The sequence below is a fragment of the Bos grunniens genome, chromosome 1 (assembly GCF_055505025.1).
Source record: "Bos grunniens cultivar Pamir isolate PY7600 chromosome 1, Bosgru_T2T1.0, whole genome shotgun sequence".
NCBI lineage: Eukaryota > Metazoa > Chordata > Mammalia > Artiodactyla > Bovidae > Bos > Bos grunniens.
The window spans coordinates 113,335,294-113,353,319 of record NC_141165.1 but is presented as its reverse complement, the minus strand read 5'-3'; the positions used below and the strand labels follow the sequence as shown (position 1 = coordinate 113,353,319).

The 18,026-nt window shown below is 43.0% G+C and overlaps 1 protein-coding gene across 1 annotated transcript in view; it reads left to right on the top strand.

The window, feature by feature from the left end:
- The window catches only part of COL8A1 (collagen type VIII alpha 1 chain), a 170,753-nt gene extending 154,745 nt beyond the window's left edge, over positions 1-16,008 (top strand). The window contains exons 3-4 of the mRNA XM_086410491.1: positions 8,288-8,618; positions 11,399-16,008. Coding sequence (XP_086266617.1) covers positions 8,291-8,618; positions 11,399-13,308 — 2,238 coding nt within the window. The 5' untranslated portion in view covers positions 8,288-8,290 and the 3' untranslated portion in view covers positions 13,309-16,008. The remainder of the gene's footprint in view (positions 1-8,287; positions 8,619-11,398) is intronic.
- Positions 16,009-18,026: the final 2,018 nt, after the last annotated feature.

Sequence of the window (18,026 nt, the reverse complement as noted above, 5' to 3'; positions counted from 1 at the left end):
CGATCAGTTCAGTTCCGTTCAGTCGCTCAGTCGTGTCCGACTCTTCGCAACCCCATGAATTGCAGCACGCCAGGCCTCCCTGTCCATCACCAACTCCCGGAGTTCACTCAGACTCACGTCCATCGAGTCAGTGATGCCATCCAGCCATCTCATCCTCTGTCGTCCCCTTCTCCTCCTGCCCCCAATCCCTTCCAGCATCAGAGTCTTTTCCAATGAGTCAGCTCTTCTGTTAATACATAATACAATGTAATACATAATAAGTTGTTAATACAGCTATCATTTCAGTTCAGTTCAGTTACTCAGTCCGACTCTTTGCAACCCTGTGGACTGCAGCACGCCAGCCTTCCCTGTCCATCACCAACTCCCAAAGTTTACTCAAACTCATGTCCATCAAGTCAGTGATGCCATCCAACCATCTCATCCTCTGTCGTCCCCTTCTCCCGCCCTCAATCTTTCCCAGCATCAAGGTCTTTTCTGATGAGTCAGTTCTTCGCATCAGGTGGCCAAAGTACTGAAGTTTCAGCTTCAGCATCAGTCCTTCCAATGAGTAGTCAGGACTGATTTCTTTAGGATTGACTGGTTTGAGAACCCCATGAACAGTATGAAAAGGTAAAATTCAGCTATACCCCAATACAAAATTAAAGTTTTTTTTTAAAAAGACAGAAGAGTCTCTTCATCTCTGAGGACATGAAGGAGGGATTTTATAATAGGTATCCTATTATAAACAAGAAGAGCTCAGTTGAAATGATGTTTTCCTGTCTTGACTCTTCCTCCCCTGGAGATCCTCTTTCCTCTCTTTGTCATGCAGCAATCACAACGGCCTCCAGACTTCCAAACCAGGCAACTCTCTGTACCTCTGTTAGTATTGTTTCTATCTTTCTTTAAAACCCAGGTGCCAGCCCATCCAAGTGCAGAAGGCTCAATTTCTACAGTAACATCTCAACATCTGTACCACCCTCTCTTTTGTTTTCCTCCATATCACCCAACACACCATACATTTGTGTTTTTGTGTAATTTGTATCCCCATCAAAGCATAATCCTCAAAATGTTAAAAACACAATTTTCGTTTGTACATGAATATGTCAACATTTTAAATAAGGACAGTCAATTTGAAATAAAATATTAAAACTCTACATTTTTCATTGTAATGAGCAGATAAAAAATATGCTGAGATAATGTTAAATTTGACAAAATTAGCATTAGAATACTGGTTAATATTAGAATGTTAACCAAAACTGGTTAATATTCTGCTGCTGCTAAGTCGCTTCAGTCACGTCCGACTCTGTGCGACCCCATAGACGGCAGCCCACCAGGCTCCACCGTCCCTGGGATCTCCAGGCAAGAACACTGGAGTGGGTTGCCATTTCCTTCTCCAATGCATGAAAGTGAAAAGTGAAAGTGAAGTAGCTCAGTTGTGTCCAACTCTTAGCGACCCCGTGAACTGCAGCCCACCAGGCTCCTCCATCCATGGGATTTTCCAGGCAAGAGTACTGGAGTGGGGTGCCATTGCCTTCTCCAATATGCCCTTTAATATTCTAAAGGGCAACAAAACCATAACCTGAGTTGGTTTATTCAACATAGAATTGTTAATGTCCTGTAATACTAATAAATTGTGCAATAAGTTACATATCCCTACTTTGATGACCCTAAGGTGGGTTTATTGGCATGGCAATAAAAGATCATGTGACCATCTATCTTTTGCTTTAGCCAATTTGGGGATACATTTTTTTTCAGCCTTCTCTACCCCTCACTAAAAGTAAGCTACCTGTGCAAGCCAGTTATGAATCAAAAAAGGTAGGTCTCCCCTACAAGCTGTTCAGATAATAAAAATTGCAAAAAAAAAAAAAAAAGCTGCACAAGAAGGTGGTCAGCTGCCTCAGGAATATTTCCATCACAATTAACATTCAAATAGGAAACATGCAAGCCTTCTGTCAACAACTGTTGTAGGAAGGATTCCAAACTGGGAGTGAGGCTGAATTTGATATTTTCTAAAGCCTCTTTCCGGAGAAGGCAATGGCACCCCACTCCAGTACTTTTGCCTAAAAAATCCCATGGCCGGAGGAGCCTGGTAGGCTGCAGCCCATGGGGTCGCTAAGAGTTGGACACAACTGAGCGACTTCACTTTCACTTTTCACTTTCATGCATTGGAGAAGGAAATGGCAACCCACTCCAGTGTTCTTGCCTGGAGAATCCCAGGGACGGGGAAGCCTAGTGGGCTGCCGTCTATGGGGTCGCACAGAGTTGGACACGACTGAAGCAACTTAGCAGCAGCAGCAGCAAAGCCCCTATCAACACTGCAAGTTTTGATTGTAAGGATTCATCGATAAATATTGAGGAAGTCAAAGAATATCACACATTTTCCCTGTTCTCAGGAAACGCAATCATATTGAGGTCTAGTGGAAAAAAATAGAGAAAAGCATAACGTTGGTTAGGACTGCATTTAACTTTGTTAAACTTTCAATAGTGCTAGTAGAATAATGATGTCTGAGGAGGTAGGTAGGGAAGACTTTACAGAAGAGGCAGGCATTGAGCCGACAGAGGAATTACACGTGTTATGGGCTGAGCTGTGTCCCCCTGAAAAGAGGGGAATATACTAAAGTCTTAATTTTCCATACTTCAGAACATGACTGCATTTGGAGATAGGGTCTTTAAGAGGAAATTAAGTTAAAATGAGGCCAAACGGGTGGGCCCTAATCTCATGACTGGTGTTCTTATACGAAGAGGAGATTAAGACACAGACACATTAGAGGAAAGAGCAGGTGAAGACACAGGGAGTAGACAGTCATCTACAAGCCAAGGAGAGATGCCTCAGAAGAAACTCACCCTGCCAATACCTTTATCTTGGATTTCTAGCCTCCAGAATTGTGAGGAAATACATTTCTGTTGTCTCAGTCACTCAGTCTGGGGTCCTTTGTTATTGTAGCCCCAGCAAACCAATACAGTTGGGCTGAAATCTGGAGAGGGATTTAAAAAGAATAAGGATTGGGGATTTCCCTGGTGGTCCAGTGGCTAGGACTTCATGCTCCCAGTGCAGGGAGCTCGGGTTCGATCCCTGCTCAGGGAACTAGATCCCACATGCCGCAACTAAAACAGTTCGTGAGCTGCAACTAAAGACTCCACATGCCACAATGAAGAACAGAGATCCCAAGTGCTAAGCAAAAAACTAAGCCCTGGCACAGCAAAAAAAAAAAAAAAAAATAGAATAAGAATCCTCTAGAGAGAACAGAATACCCTAAATAAAGAGGTCAAAATGATGACTGACATAGACGAGGAATAGTTTTGAAACAGGGGTTTACATTAATGAATGTTGTATAAGACTACCTTGTAATTAATATAGCTATCTCTGGTAACTAATAGGACTCTTTTTTCCCCAGTATTGTGTTTAAAGAGAGATAAATAAAACTTTGAATCCTCACACCTCTATCCAAAACTTACTTCCTCAGACATGTCTTACCCTATCACCCTTCCAAAACAGCATCTGCCTCCCCAAGGCAATCTCACACCCTTTCCCGTTCTTTGTTTTCTTCACAGCATTTAAATCTGAGGTTGTTGTGTTGCTGTTTAGTTGCTTAGTCATGTCTGACTCTTTGCGACCCCACGGCCTATAGCCCTGTCTGTGGTATTTTCCGGGCAAGAATACTGGAGTAGGTTGCCATTTCCTCTTCCAAGGGATCTTCCTGACCCAGGGATCAAACCCACATCTCCTGAAATGTAGGCTAATTCTTTACCACTGAGCCACCAGGGAAGCCCCAAAATCTTGAGATTACAAAACTTATTTTTAACTTGTTAATTACATGTCTCCCCAGGCTAGACTGTGCATTCATGAGATCAGGGACTTACCTCTATAATTCACTTCTCTTTCTTCAATCTCCAAGCAGTTTGTAATGATTAGTAGCTGTCTCATAAATATCCATATGTAGTGAATGAATTGCCCCGAGAAGTGTAATCAACCATGAGAGAATTTTCTAAACAATCCTGTTGAATATTGGAGGCGTAGGGTGCTGCTTGACTTTCCCCTTTTTAGGTGTGAATCTGAAGGCTTGAGGAACTACAAACCCTGTGTGACAGGGTGAGTAGAGGGCATAGAGGAACACCAACTGGGAGCAGAATGAGAGAAGGCTAGTCCGCACCACAGAGGACATGGACACGCATACATACACATACAGACATGCTGGGAAAGGGAAAGTTGTCCATGGGAAAGGGAGAGTTGGATTTAGCACAAGGATTGATGAGATGGTTGGATGGCATCACCAACTCTATGGACATGAGTTTGAGCAAGCTCCAGGAGTTGGTGATGGACAGGGAAGCCTGGCATGCTGCAGCCCGTTGGATCGCAAAGAGTCAGGCACGACTGAGCGACTGAACTGAACTTGAAGGCTTAAATACTTAAACATTCTTTCGGACAGCAAGCCATAATCTCATGAGGATCAACGTCCTAAGAAAATGCTGAAGAGTGTCTAAAATAATACAGATCACGCTATTCTGTTATTTACATTGCAAGTTTCACATGAGGAAACTGAAACTCTCTGCAGCAGCCCAGCCCAAATATAGGGAAGCATTTAGGGCTGTTCAGAATGTTAGGACTGGCAACTCCCACCCCAGAATGAATAACTGTCTTGGTTCAGCTGTTCTGTTTTCCCATTTTTAACAAGTACATTTTAATGGCCATTATTGTTTTCTTCATGTTAGGTTTATCATTATTGCAGTTAACCTCACATTTACTTTGGCTAGCATCTTTCTTTGAAAGTCTTTGACGTTTCAGTTGGTTTTGATTTGTCTCTTTGGTCACACTCCATTAATAATAACTTAAATGTGAATAGTGCTTTTTGCCCTACAAAGAATTCATATTATCATGTATGCCCTTCAACATTGCTGTGGGAGAGGCAGAGATCATAATTTCTGTTTTATAGACAGAGAAAGTGAGACGCAGTGAAGATAAGGGACTTGCAGAAAGTCATGAACATGGAGAATGGCAAAGCTACACCTCAGCTCATGGTCTTTGGGCTTCTTCTACAATGTATAACATGACACCCATCACTAAGTCTGCCTGGCTGGCAAAAATCCAGTGTCCACACACAGCATGTATGTTCATGCTCACGTGCACACACACCACATATCAGTTTCCAAATAGAAATCCAAGAAAACATCAAATAGAACTCACAGGATTCTTGTGTTCTACATCCTTGTGGGGGCGGGGAAGAGGCAAGAAAACCCACTACCACCGTTTCTTCCCAGCAGGAATTCTGAGGCTCCCTCTTCCTACCAGGTGCTTGTACAGCGTTACACAAGTCTGATGTTCTTTTGAGTGATCTGGAGAGAACCTCCACAATACTCTGACCACCAAAAATACCCTCAGGGACAAGAGGGAAATGAGGAAGGATAAGTCAAGTGCTAAATTCTAACCAGGGCCCCTATGTAAATATTCGCACTAAAACTGAACGAAGTTTATTTAAATAAAGATCCAGAGAAATGGCAGATGGCAGACCAAAAGGGGTGGTTTTCAGCAGAAACAGGCCAAGTCTGTGAGAGGAAATAATCATAGTCGAGCAGAATTCCAGTGGGCCTTTGATATTCATCTGGCTTTCTTCTAGGAATTCGCCCCTTTCCAATTCTCCAGTGTTTCATTAGGCTGTCCTGGTTTGAAGATTATTAAGTAAATCCAACACATTCACTGAATTGAAGGAAAGGTAAAGGACCAGGCATGCTAACTTATTACAAAGAACAAGTTTAGGGTTTAATAATGAAACTCATTAACGACCAAAGGTAGAATTAAGTCCCAAGTTACACATCACCAGATATTACCATGTTATTTCTAGTATGGATTACCATTGTCAACTCTCTAATGACTACCCGAGACATTGAATGTTAGAATCAGATGGGGCTTAGAAAACAATTGAGTCTCATTTTTAACAAAAGAAGAAGCTGAACGTATCTGTTCAGATACACAAAACTATGATGAATTTATGGTCTTCTGCATGAAAAATGTAAGGAATAGTGGTGTGTAGAATAAGTGTAGTTTGTCTTAAATGGGTGCATATTAAATGTGCATCTTCACAGATTATCTCTGGGAAAATACAAAGGAAAATGTTACTTCAAAAGGAAGGGATTTTAGACACTAAAGAACAAAAGTGAGAGGAAAATTTACTTTTTCCTGATATCCTTTGCTACTCATTAATAGGTTACACATCTGTCACTCCTACTAAAACAGTATAAGTTTCTTGATGGCAGGACTTATTGACCATATTATAGTTATCTTTGTCATCCATGGACAGGTATCTCACTGTGTCTGCTAAGTACTCAATAAGCCGTTGTTGAGTACTTAGAACAGATGTTCTTTTTTCATCTAAAATAAATTTGACTATTACCAAGTATAAATCAATATTAATTTTGTGACTCTTTCTAAATGGTTTATAATAATTAATCATTCTTATAAGGACATAAAATAACAGCTTTCTGTCTTCTCCCATTTATAGTACACTTGAAACAAATAGTTCTTAAAGACTATTCTGATTTATGAAATGGAGAAAGTTTTATAAATCTTTTTGCTGACAGATATTTCTTCATTTTTTTCCCCCCTGAAGGGGGAGAAATGATTAGTATATTTTAAAAAATTGTAATGCAATGAATTTAGTGGTAAAGGTTCTTATTAAATATTTTGTTAGGTGCTTTTTATTAATCAGTTCTATAGTCTGTTCACACTCTCAGCATTACACTTGAATAAGATGTTGCATTGTCAATGCACATTTTCTGAGAAGTGGAAAACTAAGATCCAGGATTAAGTAAGGCAGAAGCAAAGAAAACAAACTCTCAGGAGAATGGAAATTAAAATTTGTAGACACAAGTTTACTCAAAGTTTTCCAGAAGATATTTACATTAAACATTGTGAGAAACTTGCCACTTCTCCTCCAGCCCCCCACCCCTCCTCTCCGTGCCTGTCTGTCTGTCTCTCTCTGCAGCATTACCACGACACTCTGTTTTAAGTCCTTTAATGAGATATGAGAACAAAGCTTTGTGTGTGGTTTTAGGTCTGGGAGTAATTGAGCTGACTTTGATGTGCATCACACTTGCCCTCTAGTGGGAATTCGTGAAAACTGCAGTTCCCTGGGCTGTTTCATCTTCAGCCCCGGGTGTCTCCAAACAGATGTTTTCTCAAGCTCTTTTTAATAAACAGATAAGCCGCATTTATATTTATTCTATTAATTACTAATTTTCAAAGGGTGCTATTAAAAGGCTTAAAAATAGTTTATCCTTGTGAGTAGTTAAACATCTTTCATTTATGCAACAAATTTGCTTTGAAAACTCCTTTCTTTCATAATAGTACAAAGCTAAACTTCAGTGATCTCCAGGTCAAATTAACTGAATTCTAAACAAATGACTTCACAGTACACAATTAGAAGAAAGAAATGGTATCCTTGTGTGTATGTAATTATAATGGTGTTTTTTTTTTTTTTTAATGACATTTGGGGGCTGTCACATGAAGTACTTTCTTTCCAATTCAGAAGATGTCTTTGGTTTTTATCGTCCTTGTTTGCTCTTTAACCTTTACACATGCTTATAACCCCACCAAGTTCAACCAAGGCTGAGATTTCTTCAAGCTTTTTGCTCTGCCATCCTTAATACACAGTTTTCACTCTATAGCCCAAGACATGTCCACTCCCCTTTACAGCCTTTTTGGAAGCTGGTGCCCATTACAACTACACCCAACAGGCCAGAATTTTGTCACGTGGCCACATCTAAATGAAACATCTATGGTCTAGGCTTGCTTCGCTCCAGCTTAGAGTCAGAGGTGCCAATACTATGGAAAAAGGCTGAGGTCATGTTCGGAGACAACTAGCAGGCTCCCCATAGCCTGTTTTTGTTTAGTCACTAAGTTGTGTCTGACTCTTTTGCAACCCTATGGACTGTAGCCCGCCAGGCTCCTCTGTCCATGGAATTTTCCAGGCAAGAATACTAGAATGGGTTGTCATTCCCTTCTCCAGGGCATCTTCCCGGACCAGGGATCAAACTCACGTGTCCTACATTGGGAAGCGGATTCTTTACCACTGAGCCACCAGGAAAGTCCCCACCCATAGACTACAATCTCACCAATTGCCTTCATTTGGTAGATCCTACTCTTTCCTGGATGTTGTTCGTTTTCTATCAAAAGGTGACATTTTCCTTTTCATTTGTCTTCCACTCATGAGTTTCTGCTGATAAAGACTACGTACGCTTCCTTTTCTTTCTCAAGTTAACTCTGGTCACCTGGCCGGCTGGTTTTCACCATCTTGGTGCGTGTCTTCCTCCACAGGTGATGGCTGGACCACCTTCCCCTCTGCAGCTGCTGGGAGTCCTGCTCACCCTTTCCGTGGGCTCCATCCGGCTCATCCAAGCTGGTGCCTACTATGGAATCAAGCCACTGCCACCTCAAATTCCCGCTCAGATCCCACCGCAAATTCCGCAGTACCAGCCCCTGGGCCAGCAAGTACCTCATATGCCTTTGGGCAAAGATGGCCTGAACGTGGGCAAGGAGCTGCCCCACATGCAGTATGGCAAAGAGTATCCACACCTACCCCAATATAGGAAGGAAGTTCAGCCAGCACCGAGGATGGGCAAGGAAGCAGCACCCAAGAAAGGCAAAGGTAACACACTTCGGTACTGCTATAAAATAGCAGCCTCCCCAAATCCCAAGTAATGAGGTGGGGATGGCGAGAACTAAATTTGGGGTGTTTTTATTTTAGCCTCTATGTCTGACTTTCATTAAATGCCTACTGTGTTCTAAACTCTATCCTTGAAAAAGTTCAACTCTTAAAGACAGACAAAGTTACCATTTTATGTTGTGCTTTATTTCAACAGCATCAAATGGCACAAGATAGATTTAATAACAAATAGTTCATTCTCTTATTCATTATTTCTTTATTCAAACATACAACTAATGAGCATCTCTTCCCGTGTCAGGCTCTCAGCTAAATGCTGAGGGATAAAGCACTGAAAAAAAAAATATATATATATACGTATATATATGACGTCAGTCTTCAGAACTAGCAGAGAAATGTGGTAAGAATCTACGGTGTTAAAAAAGAAAATCATATGTAACCAGATGCCAGATAAATGTGCTTTTAAGACAGCTCTAACAAAGGTGCTACACATGTCAATCAATAAATCAACAGAAGGAGCCTGAAGAGCACAGACAGAGTCTAGAGATGATACCTGAAAATCTCTCCATTACTTTCTAGTCATATTCATTAGTTATTCAACACTTGCTAAATACCTATCACTGTGAGAGACATTTTCTTTTTCTTTTTTGGCTGCACCACACAACTTATGGGATCTTAGTCCCCCGACTAGGGATTGAACCCCGGGCCCTCGGCAGTGAAAGTGCTGAGTTTTAACCACTGGACCACAAGAGAATTCCCAAGAGACATTTTCTTATACACTCAGTTGATTTATAAGAAACCTAGGAAACCTCGAACTTGCAGGAAAGGAATTGCAATCTGAGTAGCAATTCCCTTTGAGGAACAGACACCATTCCCAATGGTCCCTGCAAAAGCAGGAGCTCTACTTCCGGGGAACTGTGGGGTTTGGACCCCGTAGGTCTGGGTGCCCAGAGGCCAGAAATGAGAGAAACCTAGTCATTCAACCTCTCTGAAACCACTTTTCTTCATTTGTAAAGTAGGATTATTGAGAGAGTTGATGACATAAGGTAAGTACTAAATAAATGCTAAAGCCGCTTAAGAACTCTGAGGTGCTACAGCTGGTCATTCGACAAAGCTTAAGTAAGGACAGAGCGTACTCCAGGCACGGGCTGGACACTGGGGATTCCTGATGAATATGACATGACCCTGCCCAAGATGCTCCTTGATACAGGAGCTACACAACCCCTGCTTAGAAATGGCATACCTTAGTCACATATAGTAATGTCTATTGGGGGGCTTCCCTGGTGGCTCAGAGGATAAAGCATCTGCATTGCACAAAAGAAGTACTTCCTTCTTTTAGGAGCTGTATTTCTTCTCTTTAGAAGCTGATATTCCACTTGGGGGATTATTCAGTCATTTGTTTTCCTTCCTTTCTTGAATGGCCTGCCTGGATTTTGAAACTTCCTGTACTTATTCAGATGGGTACCAGATTGCAACTGAGGAATTTAGAAAAAATATGAGTTCTGTGGTTCTATTCTGTTCCCTGACAGTAGGTCAGTGAAAAATACAACAGCAGGATTAAGATGCAACTAATGGTTAAAAATAAGACTTTGGGACAATGAAGTTTCCTTTCTTGATGTTATTCCTTACTCCCAGTAGCATGGGAGATCCAGAGTTTTGTTTCTCTGCAAGGCATAACTTAGTCAGTATAACAGCATATGCTTTGTATTTTGATAAAAATTTGAGAAAGCATAATGCCTTTCACATCTATTATCCAATCTTGAAGTGCAGATGTATTACACTTGCCATACAGATAACCAAGCAAAGATGCTGATGGCTTAAGTAACCCAGTGAAGATCTCATTTCAAGGCCAGAAAGAGCTTCTTGCTCCTAATCCCAGTTACGTCCTTATCTGTACTGCTTATCATCCTAAAATACCTAATTCATTTCTCTTGTTTTGAAACCAAATTTGCAAGTGAGAAATAGCTTATTAAATTAAAGAAATATCTGAGGCTTAGGAAATCCTATAGCATATTAAAGAAATTAAATAAATCAATTTGACTCCACAGGACAGATGTTTAAGACGTCATTAAACCACATAAAAAATAAAATGCTTCTATTCTTCCCTGTGTCCACATCACAACGACCATCATCCTACATCATACTATACTTCAGCACAAGAGAAACATTATTTTACTATATATTATTATATTTAAAACTCAAGGACATAGAAAAATACAAGTAGGGATAAAACAGAAAAAATAAAAATGGCTCCAACATTTTTTAAAGTACACATACACACAACATTTATATGTATATATAGAACACATGAGATGGAAATACACATAAATGTCAAGCAATTATCTCTGAGTAGTGGAGCTTATACACAACTCGATTTTTCTTTATCCTTCTTTGAACTCTTTATAGTGATCACACCATAATATTTCCAAGTTTGTACTGGGAAAAATATTTCTTCATTACTTGTTAGCTTTTTTACTTAACTTAACTAACGCTGATAAAAGCAGCCGCAGACATCAGTTCTCAAAACAGTATCTCAAACATGACACAGAAATTAACAGCTTAATTGTCCATTAAATACAGATCATACAGTCCTGGAATACACACACATTACTCCTCATCTTTTCTCTTGATAATTAATGAGCCAAAGTGTCAGAACTAAATAATGATTGAAATGAAGTGAAAGATGATCAATGTTAATCTCTCTCTCTCTCCCCCCTCCCTTCTTTGTGCCCTCCTCCCTCTTTCTTTCTCCCTTCTCCCGGTAGAAATACCATTAGCCAGTCTGCGAGGGGAGCAAGGTCCCCGTGGAGAGCCTGGCCCAAGAGGACCACCTGGGCCCCCTGGTTTACCAGGTCAGGGGATTCCTGGAGTCAAAGGAAAACCAGGACCACAGGGGTATCCAGGAATTGGAAAGCCAGGTATGCCCGGAATGCCAGGAAAGCCAGGAGCCATGGGAATGCCTGGGGCCAAAGGTGAAATCGGACCCAAAGGGGAGATAGGACCCATGGGGATCCCCGGGCCACAAGGGCCTCCAGGGCCTCACGGACTTCCTGGCATTGGGAAGCCAGGTGGGCCAGGGTTACCAGGGCAACCAGGTGCCAAAGGTGAGAGAGGACCCAAAGGACCACCAGGCCCTCCAGGCCTTCAGGGTCCTAAAGGAGAGAAGGGCTTCGGGATGCCAGGTCTGCCAGGCCTGAAGGGTCCTCCAGGGATGCATGGGCCTCCTGGCCCTGTAGGACTTCCAGGAGTAGGTAAGCCAGGAGTGACAGGCTTCCCTGGGCCCCAGGGCCCCCTGGGAAAGCCAGGCCCTCCAGGAGAACCTGGGCCCCAAGGCCCTATCGGGGTCCCAGGGGTTCAAGGACCTCCTGGGATACCTGGAATTGGCAAACCGGGCCAGGATGGGATCCCTGGGCAGCCAGGATTTCCAGGTGGTAAAGGGGAGCAAGGCCTGCCAGGGCTACCAGGACCCCCAGGCCTTCCAGGGGTCGGGAAACCAGGTTTCCCTGGACCCAAAGGTGACAGGGGTGTTGGGGGTCTTCCTGGGCCTCTGGGACCAAGAGGGGAGAAAGGACCAGTAGGCGCTCCTGGACTGGGGGGTCCCCCAGGAGAGCCAGGCCTGCCTGGAATCCCAGGTCCTATGGGCCCTCCAGGTGCTATCGGTTTTCCTGGACCCAAAGGAGAAGGTGGGGTTGTGGGGCCACAGGGGCCACCAGGACCAAAGGGTGAGCCAGGGCTCCAAGGCTTCCCAGGAAAGCCAGGCTTCCTTGGTGAAGTGGGGCCCCCCGGCATGAGGGGCTTGCCAGGTCCCATAGGGCCCAAGGGGGAGGCTGGGCTCAAAGGCTTGCCAGGACTACCGGGTGCCCCAGGGCTGCTTGGACCAAAGGGAGAGCCAGGAATCCCAGGGGAGCAGGGTTTACAGGGCCCCCCAGGCATCCCAGGGATTTCAGGCCCGAGTGGCCCCATTGGACCACCTGGAATTCCTGGCCCCAAAGGAGAACCCGGTCTCCCAGGGCCCCCGGGGTTCCCTGGAGTAGGGAAGCCTGGAGTAGCAGGACTTCATGGCCCCCCGGGGAAGCCTGGTGCCCTCGGTCCCCAAGGCCAGCCTGGCCTTCCGGGACCCCCAGGCCCTCCGGGGCCCCCAGGACCCCCAGCTGTGATGCCCCCGACACCACCACCCCATGGAGAGTACCTGCCAGATATGGGGCTGGGAATCGAGGGAGCGAAACCCCCGCACGCCTACGGTGCTAAGAAAGGCAAGAATGGAGGAGGGCCGGCCTACGAGATGCCCGCGTTCACCGCTGAGCTGACGGCGCCTTTCCCGCCCGTGGGGGCCCCGGTGAAGTTCGACAAACTGCTCTATAACGGCAGACAGAACTACAACCCGCAGACGGGCATCTTCACCTGCGAGGTCCCTGGGGTCTACTACTTTGTATACCACGTTCACTGCAAGGGGGGCAACGTGTGGGTTGCTCTGTTTAAGAACAACGAGCCCGTGATGTACACGTACGACGAGTACAAGAAGGGCTTCCTGGACCAGGCGTCCGGCAGCGCGGTGCTGCTGCTCCGGCCCGGAGACCGGGTGTTCCTGCAGATGCCCTCTGAACAGGCCGCGGGACTGTACGCCGGGCAGTACGTCCACTCCTCTTTTTCAGGATATTTATTGTATCCCATGTAAAAAAAGAAAACAAGAGAGAGATTTAATAGAAGAAAAGAAAATGATGCACCCCAAAAAATCCAAATGAGAAACATAATTGCTTCAAAACATTTATATAGTTGGAAAGTTATATTTAAGTGAAAATTTGAACTGTCATGTACAAATAAAAACTAAGATGCATGCTTAGTGCTCTGCACGGCAGCCTGTGATTGAAAATGATGGGATAGATTTATGTATCAAGTACTGACACTCCTGTTGTACCCACTGGAATTGTATTAGCTGCTTATGTTATGTGCTTCCATGATAACCTGCTTATTCAGATCGAAGTATTTCAGTATGAAAGAGCATCATAGATAATGAAAGTCACTCACTCATATTGTTTACTTTAAAATATTTATAAATATGGCTTAAAGAAATGTCAGTGATAACAATTACATACCGTATTTACTTGCATAATTTCCTCCGTATTTGTGCAGATATTTTGCCCTGGGATGTGGGGGTGTCTTGCAGTGCTCTTCCCCAGTGAGACGGGGACAAAGAACCAGGGTAGGGTTTAGTCCACAGGATATTTCACCCCTATTGGAGGCTGTGTCTTTTACAAGAGTTCTACTTAGAATTGCACATCTAGTGTCCCTAGAAGAACAACTGTAGTGTACTTACTCGTGCCTTCTCTGTGCCGAGCACTGGATGAGACACTTTTGCGGGGCTTTAAGACAGTGTCCCACAGGAAGCCAACAAACCAGCTGGGAGACATGAGCGGAAAGTAACTCATTTGTTCCTCAAGGATTGTTTTTGCTTGTATTTTTCTTTCCTGTAATTTTCTTTCTTTCTTCTTGTCTCCATGTAATTTACACTATGAATCAACTAATATAAACACCTAGAAGTCATAAGAAAAAAAAATAACCCTCTCCCCGCCGAACTTTCCAGTCTTGTGGAATGTTCATTATCAACAGCAGTTCTTAATTGTGTTTACATGCATATAATAATCTCCTTCCTCTGCCTACACACACAAATAACTACAATGAGGTTTCATCCATGAAGGGGATATCAGTACTTTTTAGTACCTATTGAATTTCAATGAAATTTCCCTGTGTAGTATACATACAAATCAGTGTGTCATCTGAGGTTCCAGAGTGAATTTCCTAAATCTAAGCTATCCTTTACTTGGGGAAAGAAAGGGGGCTTTCAGAATTATATAGGAAGATAAAGTTTTCTGGAAAAATAATTTCTGAAGTCTTAACAAATGGATGTTACTTCCTGCTGTAAGTACTAAAAATGCAGGAAGCAACTTGTGGAAGAGCCATCTGGAATGTTAAAGGACAATGACAGCCCATGCTTTTTATGTCACCCCACAAGTACAAGAATCAATACAATTTTAAAGATAAAAATATTTTCCAGGTTCTCACTTAGTTACATACTAATTGCTTTGCACATTAAAATCTGGTCTCCAAACACAGACAAAGCATTTCAAGTTGGCTGGGAGTATGCTGCCGACACTATAAGCCACTGGGGGGAATAATGTGGGGCTATGGTGGTAAAGTCTTGTATCTTCTCCTCAAAATTAAGAGTGAGGAAACAAGGTGATAGGTACAGATGGGAAAATACACAAATAAATACGGTATAAACACACATGGAATTGTGTCTACGTGAAATCAGAATCATTTGAACCATCAAGAATGTTCTCCTCAGCCTAGTAGCTGTCTTTTCCCTCTTTTCCTTATATGGTATACAAGCACCATTTGTTCTCAATTCGTTAGAATGAGAAGTGAGTTCATTATCACGTGGCTTCTTACTCATGGCTAAATGTATGACAAACTTTTCCCATCAAAAACATATCCCACTCAACCTTCATTTTCAAAGCAGATAGATAGCACGGATGTGGCCAAACATCTTCTGGGTTGGTTTTGAGGATGCTGGTTGTGGACCAATGGCTATGAGGGCCATTTGGGTTCACTGGGTTCCATCTGCTGAATAGCTGCATGGAAATGGCTCAGAAGCAAGTCAGCTCAGCTCATTTATAAAACTATATTTATCTGTGCATGTATGGGCTTTTGATTTCCACAAAGAGAGAAAGTACCTCTTTAGTCAAAACCAAATTTCACTTTTCAAATATCTTCCAACTTATTTATTGGTTGTTACTCAATTGCCTGTGTGTGTGTGTGTGTGTGTGTGTGTATTATCAGGCATATGCTTCTAACTTTTAGATAGGAGAGGAGCAAAATCTATGCCAGATACTGTGTATTCTATTATACAATGGTGCTAATCTCAGAGCTAAATGAATTACTCCATTTAATTTAAAAAAGAGTTTTAAGTAATTATCTATGTATCTGTGTTTCCCTCTGGAGTGTTACACATTATGTTAACACACTGAGTGTAAAAGCAGATGAAACAAGTACATGTGCTAAAGTATAGGGACAGGGCTACAATTCCTAGTAATTCAAAATTAACTAGAACTTTTCCATGTGAAATGGACCAAACTGACAATATTGTTATTTCAATACAGAGTTTTAATGCAGGGTGACATCCCACAGGGGCGAAGAATGTCTGCAGTGGGTGACTGTTCTCAAATATTTTACAGATAACCATGAATGGTGAACAGACTGGTAACTTTTTTTGAGTTTCCATGATAGATTTGAGACATGTCAATATCAAATCATTTTTGTATTTAAAATTTTGTACTGATTGGAAAAAAAAGAGTCTTATTAAATACCTTTAAAAGTATGTTTCTTATCTTGTTCATATCACTCAGCTGACACTGTCTGAACTTCATAACTGTTTATCCCCTAACGTGTCAATTAGCTACTGAAACAGAGACCTAACATAATCCTAGCTTGAAAGTGAAAGTGTTAGTCGCTCAGTCGTCTCCGACTTTTTGTGACCCCATAGATGATAGCCTGCCAGGCTCCTCTGTCCATGGAATTCTCCAGGTAAGAATACTGGAGAGGATTGCCATTCCCTCCTCCAGGGGGTCTTTCTGACCCAGGGATTGAACCTGGGTTTCCTGCATTGCAGGCAGATTATTTACTGTCTGAGCCACTAGGAAGCCCCAATCCTGGTTTAATGGGGACAATTCTTTCTCTCTGACAGAGCAGCTGCAAGTATAAGCAGGCTGGGGTTGCTGTGGCAGCCCCAGTCAGGGCCCCAAGGCCCCTTCTGTTGCATTGCTCTTCCACCCGAGGGTGTGGCCCTCATCTCCAGGGGCCAGGAGAGCAAACCACTGCAGCCCTGCTCCAGTCTGTGGGAAGGAGGACAAGTCGGGAAGGGGAGAGCATGCTTCCTTCCTAAAGAACTCAACTGAGGGGTTGCTGAAATCACCCACCCACATCCCATGCTCTGAATTTAGTCACATTGCCACAACAAGCTGCAAGGGAGTGTGGGAAATGGAGTATTTATTTAGGGCAACCACATGCCCAACTAAAAATCACAGGTTCTATTAATACAGAAGAAAATATAACATATATTGGGGGACAATTAGCTGCTGCATCTGTCACATCCATCCTAAAAGGAAAAACTGCCACAAATTTCTTGTCTCCCCACGCACCCACCCCCCCACACACAAAAGTAATCTGTAAGTACTAAATTCTGTCACCGTTTGCCACACCAGAGCCACAAATTTTGAAGGGAGATAGTGGTGGGTGGAGCTTCAGATGGGAAGCAGACCTGTTTCAAGAACCTAAGGGTTTTAATAAGCATCACTGATAAGGAATGAATTCTTTCGTGATGACTTATCAAGCTCTGAATGATCATAACTTATTACATAACTTATTATAAAGGAATCATTCAATAAGCAACTATGGAGCACCAGTCTGTGGCTGGTTAACTTACTTGTTTAAACCCTTCAATCTGAAAGCTCAGGACAACAGTTTCCATTTCCACTTGGCCCAACTAGCTCTATCTCATCCCATGACTAAAGGCTCTTCCATAACATGGACCAGTTATCTCCTGTGCACACAGTGCTAGTCACAAAAGTCAATGGAAGGATAGATACAGGAGACAGAGGCAGGAAGGAATAAATGGCTGGAATTCAGAATGCTGGACAAGCAGGGCAAATCCATTATTACTATGTGTCTACTGTATCCCTTTACGTTAAAACACAACACAGAGTAGCCCCTACTTTGCACCTGGTATTACCAGGCAATGTGAGGGGCACATGAGGAACAGAAAACATGACCATTCTTTTAAAAAGTACCATCTGTTCAGAGGGTATCATGGTTTGTTAAACAAGTGGATTTCCAGGTGATCTGCAAATAAGGCTGGTATACAGCTCACTGGATGCATACGTGCCAGTGAAGTGCAGAAAAAGGAAGGCCATTCCTTGCTTCTCTGTTCCTGGGAATGCTTCTCTGGCCTGTCTGCTTCTCTGATTTACCCCTAGTGAGGGATAAATCCTCTTCAGCTCTCGGGACACACACAAGCACCACCTCTCCTTCCGACTTGCCTATACAATCTTCTGTCGCTTCACTTTTCCTGCTCGGTCACTGAACTGTCTGACTCCCCTACTGAGAGAGTGTCAGCTTCTTGAGAGCAGGCACCTCATGGTTTCATCTTTGCATCCACAGCTCATCATAAAGTACTGGTCCAGCACCAGCCTGGAGGAATAAAAAATCTCTCAGGGCTGCTGTGGGAGGTAGTGCTAAACTTGATGTGAGGTGTGACTGAATCCAGCTCCAAGACTATACAGAGATTATATGTTCCAAGATTATTTAGAAGCCTAATGTGAGAAGAAATCTAATCTCAGG